The sequence below is a fragment of the Symsagittifera roscoffensis genome, chromosome 7, assembly GCF_963678635.1.
Source record: "Symsagittifera roscoffensis chromosome 7, txSymRosc1.1, whole genome shotgun sequence".
Lineage (NCBI taxonomy): Eukaryota > Metazoa > Xenacoelomorpha > Acoela > Convolutidae > Symsagittifera > Symsagittifera roscoffensis.
In genome coordinates, this window is record NC_087068.1 from 11,105,291 (window position 1) to 11,129,730 (window position 24,440).

At 34.5% G+C, this 24,440-nt stretch overlaps 2 protein-coding genes across 2 annotated transcripts in view; both read left to right on the forward strand.

Annotated features, from left to right (window-relative positions):
* LOC134851470 (clathrin heavy chain 1-like) overlaps positions 1–24,440 on the forward strand; it is a 519,829-nt gene that overhangs the window by 214,642 nt on the left and 280,747 nt on the right. The gene's annotated exons all lie outside the window — the stretch shown is intronic.
* LOC134851892 (dnaJ homolog subfamily C member 5B-like) lies at positions 1,296–6,782 on the forward strand. Its single transcript, XM_063868167.1, has 8 exons — positions 1,296–1,498; positions 2,355–2,525; positions 3,383–3,449; positions 4,090–4,217; positions 4,556–4,747; positions 5,496–5,654; positions 6,047–6,151; positions 6,770–6,782. Exons 2-8 carry the CDS (start codon positions 2,389–2,391, stop codon positions 6,780–6,782), a joined length of 801 nt encoding a protein of 266 aa, XP_063724237.1. The 5' UTR covers positions 1,296–1,498; positions 2,355–2,388.

The window sequence follows — 24,440 nt, forward strand, 5'->3', positions numbered from 1 at the left end:
TTTGAGATGTATTAATTATATTTATTAAATGAGAAAATCAAGAATATTTTCGCATATTGCATTTTTATCACATCAGCGAGAGATACCCGAAACCATTAATCATGCAGTGAGGTGAGTTATACTTCACTCAAAGTTTTAAGCATTCCTGCAATGCATTAAATTGCTCAGAATACAAAAAACCATTTGTAGAACGCAAAAAACCATTTGTAGAAACCATTTGTAGAAAATTTCAGTTGAACGGAAGCCATTGAAAAAAGCAAAGAATGCACAACACTTATCTAATTCAATAAAAAATGTACGTCAAAACAAAATTATTGTGACCAAAGCAAAATTGATGAAAAAAGGTAAATGAAAAATCAACCTCAATCAAAATTAATCGAAAATTTTATGAAAGAAGCGCAAAAACTTATGAACTCAATTACCTGCAAGATAAATATGATAAAAACGACTGACCACTCAACAAGTAAAAAATGGGTTTTCACTAACATTAAGCTCTTAATGAAGGAGCTGAAAAAGTCAGAACACTAAATTTCGTTTTATCAACGGACCTGTGAGGTAGATTTTGATCTTTGGCAAATTTCAAAAAAGAGCTAATTCAACTTCAGATGTTATCACCTAACATGTTTAAAAAGGCAAGAAAAAGCCGACACAGTTAGAGACCTCCAAAGATATGTAAATCTACCAACCAATTAGCAAAAAAAATATCACCTTGTAATAACGCTTACCGTAACAAGTATACCTCCTTTACAAAGCATCCAGTAAACAGCATCCCTACATAGAGCACCTTAGTAATTTTGCTATTTCTCCTTATCCCCTTCCAGTGAGCTCAAGTATTCATGGGACAATGTCTAGTAATCGGTTGCAAAACTTTTGCTTATTGCAAGGGTAAACACAGAGCCATAGCTGCACTTGACAAAAAACGGCAAAAAGAAGCTCTCATGTGAAAAATAAGGTTACGTTTAGGAAAAAAAGCTTTAAGTTTCCCGAAAATCTACGCAATTCCTCAAAAGAAAACTGCTAAGCCTTAAAATCAATCATTTGCGTTGTAAAAATAGACCAGTTTACCGAAGAAGTTATGAGCCCTCGCTTATTTGTCCACTCTCCAATTTCATTTTCAAAATCAGAGAAACTTCGACGTGCCGAAAAATAAACTAAACTTATTCAGCTTAAAGTAAGTCCTAGCTTCCGCCTATTTCAATTTTTTTTTTCTGTATAATAAAATCGGAACGTCGCAAGTCATTGAGACATAACATCCAACCAACACATTTCATTAGAAAACATTAAACTGAGTCGGAAACAGATTGACTTAAAATATAAGCTGATCGTTACGCGCCTTTAATTTTCACTGACTTGATGTTACAAAAACATAGAACAATAAAGTTTTGACGCGTTGTATTCCAGAATCTTTTTGTCATTGCAAGTTAGTAAAAAAATATTTTAAAAATATCCTTAGAAAAATTATTTGCAGAAAAAAAATTAGAACTTTGGAACAGAAAAGGTAAGAAAAAATTATCCATTGCCTAGAAAAACATTTTGATTTCCATCTTCAATGGTTAAGTGCATTGCTCTGATAGAACCCGTAAAAAAGATACATTTGAAGTAGATTTTTTTTGGCGTTAATTCTTAGAGGCTTTATTTTTAGTAGGATGTGAATCATCTTCTCCAAATTAGTTATATTGTGGAAAGACATATGGAGGTAGTTTTCTTAAAGCTAACAGTATCAATTATTGAATTCGATTCACCTGATATATCGTAGCCAAAAAGCTTTCAAAACATATTCAACTCATTAAAAAGCTTGCGTTTCTCGGCACTGGAACAAAACCGGCTTTTGATGTCTGGCGCCATTTTCTCCGTCAGCTCTGAATGTTCCTATCCTCATAAGTGACAATAAATTGCTTTTAAATCTTTTGTGGATCTAGCGCAGTACTTTTAATACCGCTCTCGGATTTGTTTTTTTTTGTTAATAATGCTTATATATAGACAAGTAGTGCCATTTACAGGGATTTAGCATAGTGGTAAGGCGTTCGCTTCGATATCGTTAGATCGTGTATTCGATCGCCTGCCATGGCAAGTTTAAGTGTGTGACCTCTAGCTTCAAGTCTACCATGGCCTGACCAATTTCGGCTGCAATAGTAGTACCACGTAAAAATTCTAGACACAAAAAAACTGCCTTGAGTAGCCAAAACAGAGCTTCGCTCAGCAAAATAGCTCAGTGTAGCATAGGCTGAAATAAGAGAAACGGCTTGGACAGGCTGGATAGCCTTTCAAAGAATCTCTGCGAGTCGCAGAAACCACCATTGTTATTATTATTATCATGATCAATTCTGTTTCTTAACTCTTTAATGTGTTCACAGACCTCGAGTACCGTGAGAGAAGAGTGGGAAAAGAATGGCCCCTCAGCACTGCAGATGCAGGAAGGGCACTGTGCCCCGTGCATTCACCAGACAGGGCTTCACCCTCTACGAGAGACTGGACCTGGAGAAGGACCACTGCACGGAGAAGGACATTGTCAAACAGTACAAGAGGTAGATTCATTTTGGAGCCCATTTCATTTAAAAAATTCAGGAGAGAGGAAAAGTGGAGCTTCGCACGCACAACTAGCGATACGGGTTAAAAAGCGTGGCACGCAAGTCCACATAAAAATTGACAACAGCCAAAGAAAAATAATCGGGAAAAAATCGAAAACTACGGTGCTACCAAAACTTCAGATGTTACTCTCGAATGAAGTTCCGTTTGAGAAAAAATATGACGAAAAAAATTTGTCAGCAGAAGATAAGCGTTGAAATAAAACTTATCGGTTAATAACTCGACAAAAATTGGGTATAAGCCCGCTGAAACAAGAAATATTTGCATTAACACTTCTTGCAACTTTCGCATATGCTTCCCAACAAGCAAACACGAATCGAAAACTATTATCGCTCTTCAAATGACGCAATATGAGGCAAAAAAGTCGAAATAAGATTATCCAAACCCATCAAGCACAAAAATCAAGCAAAAAAGAGTAGCCGGTTGCTGTGCAATCAGTACCAAAAGTTCCGACCACATTCAAAAAAAGTTCCGACCACATTTTTTGCGAGAACGGCAAAGAAAGGAATAACAAAAAATCCAATTTTTCGGAAGATTTTTTTTTTGAATTTTTGAAAGACTATTGCAAAGGAAGCGCTAAATGAAGCTTCGAAAACTTATTTTCATGGATAGTTTTCTGATTTTAACATCTACTCCCTCGCTAGTACCCGATTGCAATACCCTTGCTCATCTTAAAATAAAAAAAAAGTCATTCTACATACTCAGGGACATTCAGGTTTGGACATTTTCAAAGATCTTGATTCGTTAAAAATGTTCGAGCATTGGGTCATGAGAATAACCCCCTATTTTGTTCTAGATTGACAGATGAAAACCACCCGGACAAACATCCCGATGACGAAGAGCGCAAAGTCAAGTTTGTTCAGGCTAGTAGAGATTATAATGCCCAGCGAAACTCATTTGGTTTCCGACCTGATTTTTACTTGCCTTTTTGGCTTATAATTATCGATGAAAAATTGCTAACCTATTCTTAGTAAGATTTTCATGGATTTTTCCGTGCTATTTCATAGCTAAATTAATTAGCGCTTATTTATCGAAAAAAAAATGATAAATAAGCAATAATTCATCGATAAAAAATTGATAATTTTTCCAGCGCTAAATTAGCGACAATCCATCGATAAATTTTGCTATTGTGGCGATGAACATTGTTAATTCATCGATGGCGATCGCTGTTTTTTTTTCACTTTTTTATCGCTAATTTTCAATGTGAGCTCAACCCGGGTTACGCCAAACTCTAAAGTCTCACAAACATTTCAGCGTTATATTTCAACGTCATTTTAACTATAGTTACCGCTCTTTTTTGTTGGCACTATGAAATACATGACAAATGTCATAATCATAATCGTTACTTTGCAGAAGAAGTTTTTACAGTGGATCGCTGTATCACTGTAACAAACCCTCCTTATTCGATTTTCTGACACTGAAATTGCTTTACTATTTGACATATAATTATTAACTCAAAAAGTGATTTGGCAGAAACACCTTTCGTTCGTTTAATTTATTCAGGTGTCTGAAGCATACGCAGTACTCAGTGACCCCAAGAAAAAAGAAGTCTACGACAAATTCGGCAGTTTGGGCATCCACGTTGGCCAACTGGTGGGATACAACAAAGTGGAAAAGTATCTCACGAAAAGGTAATCTAGGGGGGATCCCTAATGCACAAAGGATCGAATACGCGAAATAATTGTCAGCCAATCAGAGCTCAGTATTCAGAAATTCGAAAGAAGCAAGCGCTAAAATAAGTCAGACAATTCAAAGGGCGTTGATTGGTTTAGAATTTTCGCACATGAGAATAGTCCTCGTAATCTACTTTATTACTAATGTTACAAAATACAAGTTGTTCCTTTTTCCGACCTACCTTTTTCAAAATCATCGATGAAGTTTCTTGGGATGAAATTTAATTATCATCTAAATGAAAAACGCGTCAATCTAATTTTTAGTAGCAGAAAAAAGTTAGCCTACGTGCATTTAGGTCGGCAGGGTACAAATTCACGACAGTGATGATATTTCTACTGACCGGCTGTTGTTTCTGTTGCTGCTGCTACTTCTGTTTCTGCTTCTGCTGTGGATTGTGTCTACCCAAAAGGGACACTAAGACAGCCAGGGGTATCAAAGAGGGCAGAATTGAGTCACAAAACCCATACGAGAAACACATGGACAAAGGGTGAGGAAAACAGGCTTCCGGTTTTTAATTATTTAAGACTGAAGGCCTAATCTAAAGGTTAATTATCTGAGCTTAAATAAACCATGACCCGCTAGCAAAGTTGTGAGCATTTAAATTTTAACTGAGAACCATATTATCGCTATCAAGCTACACTACCATTTGCTTTACACTGCTATTTAGTATTTACTACCTCGTTGACCTTGTAGAAGTTAGAGGCAATTTAGAGAAAATGACAAAAGGTGACCTTGAGTACTCTAAAACTTTTCTGAAGTAAGACCACAGAGAAAGTCGAAGCATTTGCTCGATGACTTTGCTACTTCATTTTAATCAAACTGAAAATAATTCTTTTGCACTTGAATGAATATTTTGTCACTCCTAAATCGAACATCCGTAAAAAGAGAAAAAATAATGAGAGAAATTCTTTTAAAAGTATGAAAAAGCATCTGAAATCTAACAAAATCGGGAACAATCGGGAACGGCAACGGGAAAAGGAAAAAATGACTAAGGTATCTGCTTATCGATCGGACAGTCGGTGGTTCGAGTCCCATCATATGATCTGTACTCATTACTCGTTGCTTGACGGCCAGGCAACGTCACACAGCCGAGAAAACAAGCATCAAAATTGCTCTTTTATGGTTAAAGTAAGTCTTCGTCAGACACACAACTGTCCTTGTAATAAAGTATGAGCAGGTTGTATGCGGTTCGTTCATTATATTCTTTGATAAAAAAGTCCTCATATAATTTGCAGGCAAAAATCATGGAAAGAGAAGGTGGTCACAGAGCAGCCTCGAAACAACAGCAACAACAACAATAGCAGAACCAAAGAAGAGAAAAAACGCACTCCCACAACCCCTCAAGTGGAGATCAAAGATTCAGACTCCTCAAATGACGAAAAAAAGAGGGAAAAAGGAACGACATGACGCATTCAAGCTCAAAATTGTTAATTATAGGGCTTTGCGATCAACATGCAATCGTGTGTAGAAAAAAACATCGTTAAATATCAAAACTTGCAAGCGCAGTAGTTTTTTCACTCATTGAAATAGCTTTTCCAGAGTCATGAACAAAAAATCCCAGAACTTCACAATAAAAACAATCAGTTATCTTATCGATTTAAAATTAGATACAGACAAGAAATCCAGCCACGAAAACTCAAATTTGAGCGAGAACAACGTCTAAGACTTTTTGAAAACTATTAGCGAAACAAAAAAAACACCTGAATAAATGGAAATTCACTTTTTTCATTAACACATGCTCACCATAGGAGAAGAGCTAGTTTGAATACGACATTGTCGAAAATCTAGACAAAGATGTTGACAACTCATTAGACAATGATGCCTATATGTCCGTTTCTCGGCAGGCCAACAACACTCTACGTAGTCAGGAGAGAGACAGAGGCTCATACAGGTATTATACTTCACTTCGAAATTAAATCTCTTTATCTCAGCTTCTAAAAAAACAAAGCTCGTTTGTTGATCATTTCTCTCGTGTGCGAATGGTCTAACATATTTCACTTTAGTCCCATTTCTCAACTTAAAAAAGAAGTGACAAAAGTAACAATGAAAAAAGTGACTCGTTTTTACTTTGCATTTTCATCCGCTTTACAAATTTGAAAAGTAGTTTTCAAAACCCTATGAACATTGGGAAGCTGAACAGATATACTCTTCTTAACACATTTAATAGGCATCTCTTAATTTAAAAAGATCAAAAAGATCAAGCAGTTGGCCATAATATCATTAAAACTATCATGAAAAGGGAAAATGTTTCTCTTTGTCTTGAACAATTTTCAACGTTTGAGTTTCAACGAAAAAAATATCACCTTAAAGCGCTTTTAATTAAAAAATATTTTAAAATTGAAAATTTTTTAATCAAAAGGACCTGGCATGAAAAAAGAGGATCACAAGATAACTTTTATTTTTAATTCAGAAGCCTATCAATTAAAATCCACCTCTGAAGCAATAAGTCACTTTTCCGCGTCATCTACATTCTTACTATTTTGTTCTGCTTCTTGTGCTTTCCATTTAGCAACCGAATGTAGAAAAAACTTAGTTTATGACTTGAACATTTTCGAAAAACAACCCAGCATATCAATTCGCTTTAAATCATATCAACCTAAGACAAATTCGGTTTATTTGCTAAAAGGAAGGAAAAATGGCGCAACAAAACGTGAAAAACTCTAAATTCGAAGGTGGATTTTGAAGTCCCAGCGGAATACGCAAAATTGACTTTTGATTCTTTTCATCAAAAAAGTGCCAATTAGAGGCAGATTTCAGCGAGCGCCTAAAACGCTATTTTTTGGTCGAAATAGGTGTTTTTTCTTCAAAAATGTGGCCTTTTTGTTTTAAAAAAGTTCGTAGGACGCAGAAATTTTGGTCAAAACACGGTCTTTACAATTTTTTTGAAAATCCCCTAGCCCCCATCCCCCTCTAAAAAATCCTAGCACGCCCCTGGTAAGAATCATAAATTGTTCTTGAAATACGAAGAGCTTTGATTCCATTTATTTTACTTTGAAACTCGAATTTGTAATTTTTTTTTCAAAAACAAGTCGGTATTTTTTCTGTTTCTTACATTCATTGACACTTTTCTAATTGTTAGTCCAAGTCAACGATCGATACTTGTGAGTGATTATTTAATCCAAAATATCCATTTTTCTCATGAAAAAAAATTAACACAAAGGCGACGCCATGCTTAGCAATGCTTTTGATGCAATATTAACATAGCATGGTAAGCTAGCCGACAGAGAATTAGGCTGAGGCAATTGGAGTCGAAATATATATTTGATAACAAATCAAACAATACGTCTACGATAACTTCACGCGCTTGGCTCGAATGAAGTTCAATTTCAGAAAAACTTGTCAAAAAACAATCTTAAGCGTTAAATTCGAGCAACTAAAGCCACTTACTTGCCATAAAAATTTAACCACAAAAAAACCTATTTTTGCTCTTCACACGACACAATAAAATAGGACTAGGTCGATATAAAAAGTCGAAATTACTTCAGATATATGAAATAAAAATCGAAAAATGCTTACTCGACAAAGAATCTGGATCCTGATTATGAAATAAGGGGTCCGGTTTTCACACGATTCTCCCCTCACGAAATTATTGGCACATTTCGCGCCATTCATATTTCGCCGCTCAAATCGTCAATTAAGAAAGCGGCGATTAATTAATTGTTTAAGAAGTAAAGGGCGAAACGTGCGAGGACGAAATGTGTCAAATTTTGAGGGGCAAAAAGTGCTACTAAATTTGAGAGAAGCTAAATATGTGTGAAAATTTTTTTTGAAATTTTCGAATCACGAAATATGTGGTTCGAATCACGAGAGTAAGGGCTTCAATATGATATATCACTCAACCCAGTCTGATGGTTACTTGAGGTACCTGATTTTGTATTAAAAACAAAAAGAACAAACTAAAACACACTCAAATACAAAGTTCCTTACCATTTTCAATGGTCGAAACAACAACAAATTTAATTCTACCGTTGAAATAGACTGAGCATATACAGCAGCTTCGAAAAAAAACCAATTCTAAAGATTTTCTACTCTATGATCTTATATCTTATCTACAGAATTACTTAATTTCATTTTTAATTATTTTGAGCGTATATCAATTGATGCCATCAATGATTTAACCAACTGTAACTGATAAAAGTCAATAGACTATTTTCGAACATCAATGAATTGTTTGAAAACTTTCGAAAGTATAAAAATCCTCAAATCTCGGAAATCAAAAAGACTTTAGCAGTTAAATTTAAAAGCCAAACTTACAACCTCAAAAACTCTGCCAGTAGCGCGACCTAAAAGCGCAGTAGTTTTTTCACTCATTGAAATAGCTTTTCCAGAGTCATGAACAAAAAATCCCAGAACTTCACAATAAAAACAATCATTTATCTTATCGATGTAAAATTAGATACAGACAAGAAATCCAGCCACGAAAACTCAAATTTGAGCGAGAACAACGTCTAAGACTTTTTGAAAACTATTAGCGAAACAAAAAAAAACACCTGAATAAATGGAAATTCACTTTTTTCATTAACACATGCTCACCATAGGAGAAGAGCTAGTTTGAATACGACATTGTCGAAAATCTAGACAAAGATGTTGACAACTCATTAGACAATGATGCCTATATGTCCGTTTCTCGGCAGGCCAACAACACTCTACGTAGTCAGGAGAGAGACAGAGGCTCATACAGGTATTATACTTCACTTCGAAATTAAATCTCTTTAGCTCAGCTTCTAAAAAAACAAAGCTCGTTTGTTGATCATTTCTCTCGTGTGCGAATGGTCTAACATATTTCACTTTAGTCCCATTTCTCAACTTAAAAAAGAAGTGACAAAAGTAACAATGAAAAAAGTGACTCGTTTTTACTTTGCATTTTCATCCGCTTTACAAATTTGAAAAGTAGTTTTCAAAACCCTATGAACATTGGGAAGCTGAACAGATATACTCTTCTTAACACATTTAATGGGCATCTCTTAATTTAAAAAGATCAAAAAGATCAAGCAGTTGGCCATAATATCATTAAAACTATCATGAAAAGGGAAAATGTTTCTCTTTGTCTTGAACAATTTTCAACGTTTGAGTTTCAACGAAAAAAATATCACCTTAAAGCGCTTTTAATTAAAAAATATTTTAAAATTGAAAATTTTTCAATCAAAAGGACCTGGCATGAAAAAAGAGGATCACAAGATAACTTTTATTTTTAATTCAGAAGCCTATCAATTAAAATCCACCTCTGAAGCAATAAGTCACTTTTCCGCGTCATCTACATTCTTACTATTTTGTTCTGCTTCTTGTGCTTTCCATTTAGCAACCGAATGTAGAAAAAACTTAGTTTATGACTTGAACATTTTCGAAAAACAACCCAGCATATCAATTCGCTTTAAATCATATCAACCTAAGACAAATTCGGTTTATTTGCTAAAAGGAAGGAAAAATGGCGCAACAAAACGTGAAAAACTCTAAATTCGAAGGTGGATTTTGAAGTCCCAGCGGAATACGCAAAATTGACTTTTGATTCTTTTCATCAAAAAAGTGACAATTAGAGGCAGATTTCAGCGAGCGCCTAAAACGCTATTTTTTGGTCGAAATAGGTGTTTTTTCTTCAAAAATGTGGCCTTTTTGTTTTAAAAAAGTTCGTAGGACGCAGAAATTTTGGTCAAAACACGGTCTTTACAATTTTTTTGAAAATCCGCTAGCCCCCATCCCCCTCTAAAAAATCCTAGCACGCCCCTGGTAAGAATCATAAATTGTTCTTGAAATACGAAGAGCTTTGATTCCATTTATTTTACTTTGAAACTCGAATTTGTAATTTTTTTTTCAAAAACAAGTCGGTATTTTTTCTGTTTCTTACATTCATTGACACTTTTCTAATTGTTAGTCCAAGTCAACGATCGATACTTGTGAGTGATTATTTAATCCAAAATATCCATTTTTCCCATGAAAAAAAATTAACACAAAGGCGACGCCATGCTTAGCAATGCTTTTGATGCAATATTAACATAGCATGGTAAGCTAGCCGACAGAGAATTAGGCTGAGGCAATTGGAGTCGAAATATATATTTGATAACAAATCAAACAATACGTCTACGATAACTTCACGCGCTTGGCTCGAATGAAGTTCAATTTCAGAAAAACTTGTCAAAAAACAATCTTAAGCGTTAAATTCGAGCAACTAAAGCCACTTACTTGCCATAAAAATTTAACCACAAAAAAACCTATTTTTGCTCTTCACACGACACAATAAAATAGGACTAGGTCGATATAAAAAGTCGAAATTACTTCAGATATATGAAATAAAAATCGAAAAATGCTTACTCGACAAAGAATCTGGATCCTGATTATGAAATAAGGGGTCCGGTTTTCACACGATTCTCCCCTCACGAAATTATTGGCACATTTCGCGCCATTCATATTTCGCCGCTCAAATCGTCAATTAAGAAAGCGGCGATTAATTAATTGTTTAAGAAGTAAAGGGCGAAACGTGCGAGGACGAAATGTGTCAAATTTTGAGGGGCAAAAAGTGCTACTAAATTTGAGAGAAGCTAAATATGTGTGAAATTTTTTTTTGAAATTTTCGAATCACGAAATATGTGGTTCGAATCACGAGAGTAAGGGCTTCAATATGATATATCACTCAACCCAGTCTGATGGTTACTTGAGGTACCTGATTTTGTATTAAAAACAAAAAGAACAAACTAAAACACACTCAAATACAAAGTTCCTTACCATTTTCAATGGTCGAAACAACAACAAATTTAATTCTACCGTTGAAATAGACTGAGCATATACAGCAGCTTCGAAAAAAAACCAATTCTAAAGATTTTCTACTCTATGATCTTATATCTTATCTACAGAATTACTTAATTTCATTTTTAATTATTTTGAGCGTATATCAATTGATGCCATCAATGATTTAACCAACTGTAACTGATAAAAGTCAATAGACTATTTTCGAACATCAATGAATTGTTTGAAAACTTTCGAAAGTATAAAAATCCTCAAATCTCGGAAATCAAAAAGACTTTAGCAGTTAAATTTAAAAGCCAAACTTACAACCTCAAAAACTCTGCCAGTAGCGCGACCTAAAAATGAGACCTTCAAACTGAGATTTATTTGAAACTGTTTTTAGAAACTTTTTAGAAAACTCATAAATCGCCATATCTAAAAAAAATGAATGGAGCAGTCAAACGTTGGGGCCCTACTCGGAACCCCTGTGCGAAATCTGACGGGTCCCTATTTTAGGGCTGCTTATTTTTTCAAATTTTAAGAAAACGAAAACTTTTAACTATTTACTGAAACACAAACTTTTAAATGTTTGAGTTGCAAAACAGGAAAAACATTCGCACTCCATGGGATGCATGGTAAATAGCGTATAGGACTTCGCATTCAGTAATTTGCATTCAGTAATTCGTATGGATAAAGTGGCGTATTTCAACATCGGTATAAAATAATGTAAAATGATGACTTGAGAAGGCAGCATTTCAAACGTAAGCATTTCAAACACGTCAACCCAGGGTCTTTTTAAAAAAGGGCGCAGTAAAAAGCCAGTTACATAATTTATTAAATAGAAAGATAGATAGATAGATAGATAGATAGATAGATAGATAGATAGATAGATAGATAAATAGATAGATAGATAGATAGATACACACATCGAATATGGATGAATAGATTGCTCTCACAAATGCAAAAAACTGGTTATTGTGCCGACCTCTCTTTACAAATTGAAAACAAAAATAGGTTTTTTTTGCGATTTTTTTATTCTTCTTTACTTTTGATACAAGTTGAAAATTTGTCTTTGGTCAGAACATTCTACGCTTCTTGCACAGCAACCGGCTATCTTTGTTTTCAATTAAAACAAGACTGCTCGTATCAGGGCAAAGCCCTGAATGTTCCGACTGCCTTTTAAGGTTTATGGAGCAGTAATAACATTGAGAAATTAAATAAAACAATGAAAAAAAAAGTACAAAAAGATTGATTTCGCTCCATGTAACAAATCAATTACGGCAAATAAGCTTCTTTTAACCCATTTGGAACGATTTCTAAGACGGATCAACTCTCCACTTACGCGTTAAAAGCGCGAAATATATCGCGCGTTAATTGTCCCAAATTGGCCAAAATGGCACTCTTTATACCCCCATAACTTTACGAAAAATGATCACAGGTGAAATATCTTTTCAAATTTGGGATCAGGACAACAATACCTTTCGAAGGATAAAAATTCCGTCAAAAATGGCTAGTTAAAAAGTCGAAATTTGTCTGAAGAAAAAAAACCCACCCCGAGCACAAATATTCCGTTACTCAAAGCACATCAAACTCGCCCCGTTGATCTATCAAAATTATGCAAAATGAGTCAGCTAGGATCGCATCTCGCATATCATTTTTAAAAACAGACGGAAGCATAGCATGTGTGTCGATTAGCATGCCATCCCAATTAATGCAGTTGATTTCTCGCTAATTCAAGGTTGGTGTTCTTTGAGTTTACCATTCTGGATTGACTTCTTGCCTTGGTCAAACAATGAAGAAAAAGTACTTTTTATTCACACTTTTTACGCAGATTAAGAATTTAATAGACAACATCATTTCAGTAGATCTAAATTGGTATAATTGACACCTAATCGCCTATTAAAGCATGCTAAAAAGCGACCAAACGTCGCAATTATAAATAGCAAAAATTGATCGCAAGGCAATTTAATGAGGATTATTTGCTAAGTAGTTCCGCGAAACATTCCATATCGAATCCCACGCCCGCTATGGCATGGCCTTTTGGTTGCTCAGCATTGTCAACTTAATCTATTTCGAATTAGTTCCACAATTAATATAGAAAATTGCTCTGCGACGAATTGTCGCTTTTTCAAAGACTACGAATTGCCGCCTGCAACGAGGCAGTACAACAGTGCCGAAATACAAAAATGCCGAAAAAAAAATTGGTTGAAAAGTGCGTAAAATCATCAAATTTTGGCACTATTGAACATTATTTCATTTTTTGGCTCTGTTATACTTCGGCACTGTTGAACGCCCTCTTCCTGAGACCAATTGTCGCTACACTGCTTATCGTTGTTAAGGACGGGTACCTCCTGTAGGGGGTCTAGGAAATTAGACGATAAGCAAATTAGACGGATGCTACAAAAACGAAATTAGACGGAATTTAATTTTGACAAAAAAGCCGTGAAAAGAAAGGGGCCAACAAAATTTTTTCATAAGAGTCAAGTTTCACAAATACGAAAAGAACATAAAATGTCAATACCTATCAAAACAATTCGTGTAAATGAACAAAAAATGTCAAATCCGAATACTACAAGGCAGTTTTGAATTGAATAAATTATGCATGATTGACTTGTAAAACTTTTGGCTACCGAAATTTAACTAATGTCTACAAACAATTATATTTTTCTCTCACAATTTGTCTGCAAACAATTTTAATTTCTCTCACTTTCGTCTATCTTCCCACAATTGCAGTTCTGCAAAATCGTCTATATTCCTTTTAAGTAGCTCCGTCTAATTTGCTTATCGTCTAATTTCTCAACCCACCTCCTGTAGCAGTAACATCAGCCATGGGCGTGGGGCTCTATATGATTACTTATCAACTGCATTATTCTTAACGCAGAGATACGGGGGCTAGGAAATTAGACGATAAGCAAATTAGACGTGACCAACAAAAACGAACTTAGACGTTAAATTGTTTTTGCAAAACTAGCATTTTAGACGGAAATCAAAGGGCTAACAAAACTTATTGCTTAAAACAAGTTTTCATAATTACAAAAATAATATATGATCCCATTGCATATCAAAATATTTGTCTCAATTGATTTATAAAATGTTAATTTCAAGATTATAAAACATTTTTGAAATGCATAAGTTATACAATTGAGGCATGTGAAAAATGCGGAATGTGAAAATAGCGGCATGTGAAAAGTTGATTTGCATTTAAGAAAGCTGAACGAAAGTTAATTGTAGTCGGTAAACAAATTTCAGACTCGGACAATACAATTACGTCTAATTTCCCATATTTGCAATTTTGCATCGACATCTAAATTCGTTTTTGTTGGTCACGTCTAATTTGCTTTTCGTATAATTTCCTAGGCCCCCAGAGATACAGTAGCGGCTTTGGGAGGGGGTGGGGAAGTGGTGCGGACGCAAAGTCAGCTCTAAGATGTTTCAAAAGGCGACAATAGACACAAAATTCAGATTTCGGCTTTTCCAAAAAACACTGTAAGCCGCTTTGTTTTTAAGTTTTGAAATTAAAATTGAAATCACGCGCGCAATAACAAATTGAAAAAGCCCTTATTTTAGTTAGTAGCAATTCCAATGTTATTTAAAGGGATAAACATCATATGTGCTTGACTGCAAAATAAATAGGGCAACTGTTTTCAAAATAAGGTAAACAGAATTCTATTCTACTATTTACCATTTGAAAGTATATCGAATTACTTTAGAATTTTTAAATACGAAATACTGAAGAAGAGCATTAAAACTTGAATTGAAATTTCAACGTATTTAGCTTATCCATACGGTAGCTCTATGAATGCCAAGGATCTTCAAAAAACTAATCCTCCACGGCTATTGCCTTCATTTCCATTAGACCTATAAACCTGCTATTTCATTTCAGTTATTTTTAGCAGCTCCCACGTGCTTTCACTGTATGGGTGGTTCTTTTTTTCTAATTAAAAACGGATATGTATTATTTAACCAAAAACTGTTTGATCTTCTATTGCGAATGGTTTTATATTAAATTGACTCCATACATACAGACTATAAAGACCCTGTTTTGCCCAGGCGTGGAAGGCGCCTTTGGAAAAGTTTGGGTGGTCAGAAGGTCGAATCCCCCGAAAGGGATGGGGGGTATAAGAATCTACTGTTACATTTAAGGGACTCTAGCGAACCGCCGAATCTCCAATGCAAATTCCCAGTCGGCAAATTCTTATGAACGAAAAATGCTCAATTTTCAGAAGAAAAAAAGAAAAATTGTCCCAGTAGAAAAAAAAGGTATCAAATTTTTCGCAAGATCATCAAAGTGTATCAACAGTTACCCAAGGAGACGTAAAGACGACTGATAAAAAGTATTTCAGAAAAAATGAAATCGTTTTTTTTTTCATCTGAAGATGAACATTTACACAGAGACGAAGTAGAGCTTCGCAACAAAAGGTTGAAGAAAACACTCACAATATGAGAAATAAAATCGCAGACGTTAAATATTTTTTCAGAAATAGTTATCAAGCGGCAACTAAGCCAAAAAATGTGTGCTAAGCAGTTCTGAAATTATAACATTTTAATCTTTTTGTATTTCAGGAAGAGGGGAGCTTACACGTATATTTTCCTTTAAGCACGGCAAAATTATGCTAATAAGCCGAAAACACAAGTCGAAACCATTCAAACCAAATAAAGCTTTTCAGCGAAAAAAAAAAACAGGAAAATTCCGTGACGTGGTAAATAAACCGACAAAAGAGATAGTCCGACAATAATCAGAAAAGCAATTAAACGAAAAACTTCTTGAAAAAAAATTTTCAGTTTGAAAACAAAACAGGTCCTGACCGCATTAGAACATAGGACATTTGTCATTCCAGGCATAGTCGTTTTCTTCAGGCCAAGTAGGGTGCAGATGGCAAGAAATATCAAAATTAATCAACTGATTTTGTTAATCAAGTTATTCACCTTGAAAAAATCTATATTAAGATTTGATAACACTTGCTAATCAAAAGAGCGATGACAAGAAGTTCAGTTCGAAAACAGATAGCTGTTCTCACTCAACTTAAAAAACAGCCACAAAAAGGAAGACCTTCAGAGTAATTATTAAGTTTATTTACATCAGCTGAATTCTGATTTTTTGTGCCGAACTATTCTCCAAAAAAACTATCAACTCACACCGAGCTCATCTTAATCTTTGTATATATTAAATATCAGATGCATATACCTTGACTAAGAAAATATATGCGCCTCTATTTTTTTTCTTTAAATACCCCTCCTGCCCTCTCCTTTACAGGTCGTCTGAGAAGAGATCGAAATCAGAACGGGGCAGAGACAGGACCAGACAGAGTAGACATCAAGGTGGGGGGAGCAGCAGGGGATCCCGAAGTCCCCCGAAAGACGAAGAGGGCGAAAGAGAGAGGGTGAGTCGGAAATCGAAGAGCCAGCCTCCGGACAGGCGAAAGAGAACAACTGTCAGCAAAGTGGGGTCTTCGATGCGGCCAGAAGAAGAATACAAATAATTCGGAGAAAGATTTCTAAAGGGCTTCATTCTAATGAAAGTTCTGAACGATCGAAAAAATTTGTCATAGTCTCTTACCTAACTGTTACGCTTTCGTTTAGAATTTTGATTTTTTATGAATGCTTCTTTGATTTTTTTTCCAGTGGCCTAACCGGGTTCAATATTTAATCGGAGAATCCTTTACAAAACAAGCAAATTCCCTTCAGACCGAACATAGAAGCACAAAACGCACAACTAGAGAAAAATAAAAATGGCTTTCTGAATAGCATACACTAGCAAGCCTGTCTCAAATTATTAATGTGCTCGCAAAAAGTTAGTTGTTGTTCAAATCAAGCTATGAAACTTTAACAAAATTCAAGTTATTTCATGAATCAAAACGGAGGGCGCAAAGTTAAAAGTTTTCTAAGCAATCTACTACAGATATAAAACTCAGATGACAAAAAAATTAATTTTTTCTGCTGAAGCTATTTAAGCGATGAAACTTCAAATATTTCAAATTACTTCAAGTTATTTCAAGACCGAATCAGTGTGCGATAAGCTCAAAAATTTCTAAACCAGCTATTCCAGCTATGAAACTTTGAAAAATTTCAAAGTCATATCATAGAGCGAACCCGTTGGTGTTAGTTTTTCGAGCAAGCTATTCATGCTATGAAACGTTTTAAGTTATAACATAAAGGGGATCGGATAGCATAAAGAAAAATTGTAGTTTTTCTAAGCAAGCTCTTAAATTTAAGAATCTTTGAAACGAATTGAATCGGATGGCAAACGTTGACGTTTTCATATTGCAGCTAATCAAGCAATGAAATTTAGAAACATTTTAAGCTTTTCATAGAGCAGATCGCTCCGCAAAAAATCAATTGTTTAGGAAGCTACTCAAGCTATGAAATGCTTCAGGTAGTTTCAGGCTAAACCTAATCGCGAAAAGTTTTCTGAGCAAATTATTCAAGCTGTGGAACTTGGCTATATTTCAAGATATTTCATGAAAGGAATCGGATTGCGAATAGTTTAATATTTCCTGTTGGAGCCAAATTAAATTTTTCTAAGCGAAATAATCTAGCAATGAAACTTTGAAAAATTTCGAATTATTTCATAGAGCAAATCAGTGCGCAAGTTGTTTTAAGCAAGCTATTGAAGCTATGAAAATTCGAAATACTTCAAGTTGTTTCTTAGACCGAAACGTTTCGTTTTTGTGAATGAAGCTATTCAAGCTTTAGATTTATAAAAAATTTCGTGTTATTTCAGAGACCGAATCAGTTTGCAAAAAGTTCATGTTTTTCATAAGCAAACCACTCGAGCTATGAAGCTTTGAAATATTTCAATTTAATTTACAGACCAAATCGGTTCGCGAAAAATTCAAGCTATGAAACCTTGAAATAATCCAAGTTGTTTTAAAGGCCGAATCGTGTTGTTTGCAGAAAGCTTCAGCAAGCTAAATAGTTCAAGTTATCTCATAGATCGAATCAGTTCGCAAGAGTAAAGGGTTTTTTAGCAAGCCATCCCAGCTATGAAACTTAGACACAATTTAAGTAATTTCATAGACCGATTCGGCTCGCAAAATGTACTTCTCAGCATTTCATTGAAGCCATAAAACTTCCAATTTTTTAAAAACTTTATAGGTAGAGCAAATATTTTTGCAAAAAAAATTACTATGGAAGCTATTCAAGCAAGGAATCTTTAAAATATTTCTAAGCAAACTATTCAAGCCATGAAACTTCGAAAGATTTCAAGTTACTTCATAGATCTATTGGGTTCGCAAAAAAGTTCGATTTTCCAGAGCAAGCTATTGAAGCTATGAAATATCGAAAAATTTAAAGTTGTTTTTTTTTTAAACCAAATTGGTTCGCGAAAAACAAAAGTTTTTCTAAGCAAGCTATTTAAGCTATGAAACTTTGATTTATTTCAAACTATTTCATAGACCGAATCGTTTTACGAAAAGCCTAAGTTGTTCTTAGCAAGCTATTAAAGCTCTGAAACTTTGAAATATTTCAAGATATTTCAAAAGGCAAATCAGTTTGCAAAAAATTTGCTTAGAAAAGGTTTACGAAAAGTTTTGCTTAATTAAGATTTTTTGCAAAACGATTCGGTCTATGAAATAGCTTGAAATATTTCAAACTTTTTCTGAGCATGTTATTCATGCGATCAAACTTCGAAAAAAAAATCAATTTGCTTCATCAAAGTGTCATATGTTTTCTAAGCAAGCTATTGAGGCGATAAAGCTTTGATTTCTTTCAAAATTTTTCAAAGCGCAGATCGGTTTGCAAAAAACTAGTTTTCTTCAAAGAGGTTGCTGTTTGTAGTTGGCTCATTTCAGAATGAAATCTATCTGAAAATGCAAATTTTCGGAAAAATGGACATGTACTGCGTAGCCTTGAAAATGAATTGAGTTCCTCTGGTCTAAAAAAAAACATTCCAAACTTAAGAAAGTTTGAAAGTTCTTGAATATTCTTGGTCTTCTCTTAAGCATCAAGCCTAAAGAGTTTTTTAAACGTTGTATTCGACATAGCAAAAACAGTGCGTTCAGTTAAACATTGGGTCCATAGCGCATTCCGACTTTCATTTTATGTATAATATTGCCGAAAATTCAACTGAGGAAATGAGCCGAAAAAAAACCAACATAAGATAGCCCGATAATGCTCCATTTTCATAAAGCAGATACATTCCAGTTTCCAGAAAGTGCAATAAGGACTGACCATTTTCGTTCCAAGCAATCCAGGTAGCGTTCGGGAAAAATAGTAAATGGAATTTAATCTTAAAAAAACTAGACTGCGCCTATCAAGGCAAAGATTTAAATGTTCCAACTGCCCATTGAGATTTAAAGATTAAGTCATCTTTCAGAGAAATTCGAAAACTGAAAAAAAAGAAAAAAGAAAACAAATTAACACTTAATCGGATTTTCCAAAATTATATCCACCACACGCTATTAAAAGCACAAAGTTATGTAAATTCGCGTCTAACGATATTTTATTAGTTGTAAATACTGCCCCAAACCAAATTGGAATAATTTCTGAGCCAGATAAAGTAACCGCATATGTTTTAATAGAAGGAAAGTTAAACATGAGCAGCAATTTCGATTATTCGTTCAGAATTGAGATTTTGCAAATGCTTTTTTGATTTTTTTTATTATTACCACAGGCATAAATCATGTGAATTATGTATTCCGATAACCATTTACAAAATAAGATCAAGCAAAATAAAACTAGCCAAATTTCAGAACTTGAAGCTGATTCGCAAGAAAAACGTGCAAAACAGCCGAAATGGAACTTGAGGAAAAACCCCAAAACGGTTTCCTTCTTCTGAAAAGTTTGATCAAAAAACAAAGCTGGTATCTATTTTTCAAAACTAGAGATCTCCATGCGTTTATATTAGAAGAGTATCACAAAGCCCGTGTAGAAAAGTTTCCTTCTCCTGAAAGTATGATCCAAATATTATATCTGGTATCTTTTAATTCGAATGGCAGGAAAACGTTTGTCCTAGTCTCTGACCTAATTGCTACGCTTTCATTTCGAATTCTGATTTTTTTGAATGCTTCTTTGATTTTTAATGAATTCCAGCGGCCTAACCGGAATTATCATTTAATAGGAGAATCTTTTACAAAATGTGCAAAAAAATTTCAGAGCAATCATTAAGTAAATTTAGCTCAATTAGCAAGCTTGAAGATGATCCTCGCAAGAAAAACTTACGGAAATGAAATTTGAGGAAAAATCCAAAAAAGGTTTCCTTCTCCTGAAAAGTTTGATCCAAAAAACAAAGCTGGTATCTATTTTTCCAAACTCTATGCGTTTATGTTACGAGAGTATCACAAAGCCCGGGTAATTGAAAAGAAAAAGAAACTCATGTAATTTTAATCTTAAAAAAAAAAACATTTTTTTTTAGGTAAAACCAGTTTTGCAGAAAAAAAATTCATCAAACCGAGTTGTAAAAATTCAACTAATTTAAAAAGTGCAGAGGGGAACGTTCAATTTCTGTTTCCCTTAAATTGACGCAAAAATAGGTCACTAAGCTACTAAAAAATCGGCCGAATAAAGTTTTGAATCGAACAAAAAAAATTAAAATAGGAAACACGAAAAAAGGTACAGCAAATTTCAAATTCCAGGAGTAAAAAAAAATAATGAAAATTGCGTGCAGCTATATAAAAAAAACGATTCCAAGAAGAAGCAACTAAACCGAAAAAAAAACATAAGAGGACAATTAATAGGCCGAAAGTTTTATTTGTACAGAATATTTCTTATTTGAAAAAAACAAGCCCGGGTCAGATTCGAACAAAGGCCCTTTGTGTCCTACGCGTACTCGTTACCTCCAGGCTAAAAGCGCGAGGAACGCTAGGAAATTTTAACACAGAGGCGAAGCGAGAACACGACAAACAGCAGCTCTAGAATTCTAAAAAGTGCAATAAGAAAAAGTAAACATAAGCCTCGAATTAAAAAAATTTCGGCAAGGTCTCGGATTCGAACCTACGACCTACAGTTACCAAGAAAATATGAGTCTCACGAACTTACCACTCAGCCACGGACGCTTAGTCTAGCCTAAGCAATATCCCCAAATAAAGCCGAGAACAGATGCTATGAAATTTCCAATGCTACAGATCGTGATTATAACAAAACGGCACACAAGTGAACTCTTTTAATGAACACTTTTATTTGCGAGTTAGATTAGAAAAAAAGAAGGTTCGTACTAAAACACTAGCTGCTCGCTAGCGTAATTATTTATGAAACAAGGTATACCACTGGAGATGAGTCCAGAAGCCCAGATGAGTCCTGTGAACAAAGTTATATACGTGAAAAAAAGGTCTAGTACCCGATTGCAATACATATGCATATCGTTATTTACTCAATCAAGGAAGCAAATAATCCGCAAGCTAGAACAAAATGGCATTCTGAATAGCAAAATTACCAAAACTCGAACTCTGTGGCGGAAAATGAGCCAAAAACACGCAAACACGCAAATTTCATCTTTCTAAAGCAGATACACTCCAGTTTCCGAAAGTTTCAAAAACAATATGGCCCGACTCTTTTTTGCTTCAAGTGTTCCAGCTAATTCTGCTAATAAAATTGAACTGCTCCTATCAGGGCAAAGATTTGAATGTTCCGACAGCCCATTAAGGTTGAAGGATTATGTCATCTTTTTGTGAAATTCGAAAAATGAAAAAAAAATTACAGACGGAAAGCTGCGCTTGACAAACACTTGCGAGTACACGACCAAAAGGCAGCACTATCAAGGGAAAAAAGAAAAAGTAGAAGTAGGCCTCCAATAAGCAAAATCTTGGCTACATATGCTAATAAATTGCCAATTTCATGCAGCAGAAGTAGCATCAAATACAAAAAGACACAATTTTGCATGCAATAAATTGGAAAACATGAAGCCAAATTATGTGTAAATTATGCAATTCAAAAAAATTGCGAGATACATTGAGTTGGAAAATTTTTGAAATCGAGCTTTTCATCATTGTACTGCTGTTCGAAAAAACTTTTTTCGTTTCATTTGATGAAATGAAATGCATCAGCTGTGTAAACTTTTTACTAATCAATTGTGAAAGCACATGAAATTATACTGCTACCGCAAAAGTATACTTGGTACTTATACCAAAAGTAGCACTTTTAATTGCGACTTAGTTGGAAAAAAGAAAGTTCGTACTAATGCACTTTGTTTCGGAAGCGATAAAGACTGAAAGCAATTAGAAAAAAATTCAGTTTTATTTAAAAAAACATGTCCTCCACAAGCTATGTAAAGCACAAAGTTATGTTAATTCGAGTCTAACAATGTTTTAATAGTTCCAAATATTGACTCAATCTAAATTGGAAAAACTTCTGAGCCGGATGAAATAACCGCTTATGTTTTAATAGAAGGAAAAGTATCGCGCGTAAACTATATCAAATTGGCATTATTTCCAAACCCTCATTTACTTGTGAAAATAAAATATCCCAAATGAAATATCTCTTTAAAATTGAGCTCAGTGCAGCAATGCTTTTCAGATGGTATTATAACGAAGTTCAAAAGTGGATCGTTAAAAAGTTTATATTTGCCTGAAAAAATCACACTGCGCACAAATATTTCATTCTTTTTTTCGGAATTCGCAACAATAAATTGAACAGTCCAAAAGAATCATGGGAAAAAATTTCTTAAGGAAAAGTCTAGTGCCCTGTAGTAATTGCAACAGTTAATGAAGTTAACCAAGTATTCAATCGCGGGACTATAATGAAACCTTCTGACTGTAACATAACTACAAAAGCAAACAAGGAAAGCCGGTTGCTACGCAAGTAGCTCAGATTATTGCCACCAATATTTTGAACTAATATTTTATTATTACTTTTCAAACAACTTTTCATTCTCCATTCGTAGTGTTTTTAGATAAACGGTCAATTAAAAACGGTAAAGCTAATGGAACAATATATACATAAACAAGACTGCTCGTATCAGGGCGAAGCCCTGAAAGTTCCGACTGCCTTTTGATGTCTATGGAGCATTAATAAGATGAAAATTTTCAAAGTAATAAAAAAAATTTTAAAAAATTTTGAAAAAATTTGAGATTTTATGTAAAAACATCCCCCCACACGTCATATTAAGTACAAAGTGATAAATTTTGCGCCTATTAACAAATCAATTATGGCATATAAGCTTCCTTGAACCAATTTGGAACGATTTCTAAGACGGATTAAACCTCGCTTACGCGTTAAAAGCGCGAAATTTATCGCGCGTTAATTGTCCCAAATGGCCATCTTTAAGCCCCCATAACTTTACGAAAAATGATCACAGGTGAAATATCTTTTCAAATTCAAGCTCAAGACAACAATAGCTTTCGAATGATATAAAAAAATTGCGTCAAAAACGGCTAGTTAAAAAGTCGAAATTTGTCTGAAGAAAAAAAAAACCCACCCCGAGCACAAATATTCCGTTACTTTCGTATCGAAAGTCGGAACAATAATTAAAAATTGATCGGTGTTATTCAGTCTCCGAGTAATTTAGTAAACAAAAACAGAAAAAATCGGATCCTTTTTTCACGACAATGAGAAAACTCTGTTTGAAATCCGAATCACAAATGAAATTGCTCGTCGATGATACCACACTTGATATTACGAGACGTTGTTGAAGAAGTCAATTTGGGTCGAAAAAACACCGTACGCTATTTGTTCCTTCCCGTTTATTTTTTGTGGCAAAAACTAGTCGTGATTGTCGAAAGACTGACGAATGGAGTAAAAAAATTTTCCCACTCCCTTTAGTTTTTACACCAATATTATACCCTTTCAGTTTATACTCCAATACACCCCTATAGCTGATGCAAGCAAACTCTGATTATAAAAAGGCAATGTAATAAATTACTGCAATGGAAATTTGAACTTGCATTGGAAAAAATTACCTTGCATTGTAACAATATCATCTATTGTGTAAACCACAGAATTTCTATCCACGATGTGAGAGATCAACATGTGAGCTGTTCAGCTCGTTAGGCAGAACGGTCGAAGTGTCAAGTATCTAAGTTGTTGACATTTTTGATCCAATTGCTACCTGACTTCCTATGCTACAAAGTCACAATCGAAGGCCGATATGCAACCAGCGGCTGGATAACAACTCGTAAGAGGCCACAAATCGAAACAATGATAGCTGGTTGCTGTATAAAAAGCACAGAAAGTTCCGAACTCAATCATAAAAAGGCATGTTCGAAATCGTGGTGTAATGAGGACCTGAATGAATGATTAGAAATTAAGCATATTCAAAAAAAATTGGCCATATTCGACAACCGTTTTGAATCAAACAATGATTAGAAAAGCAAAACAGTAATTTTTCGCAAAAATTTTTTCCTCAGAATTAGCTGAAAAACTTCGTTTTCCTGATGAGGATAACAAGTATAATTCGGTATTTTTTGGTTTATACAGAAGCATATTGCATATTGCATATTAGACCACAAATCAAATATTTCAAACTAGTTTTTTCTCGAAGCCGAGAAGTTTTCTAGGATTTTTTATATGCTTCGAATCACGATTGAAAGAAT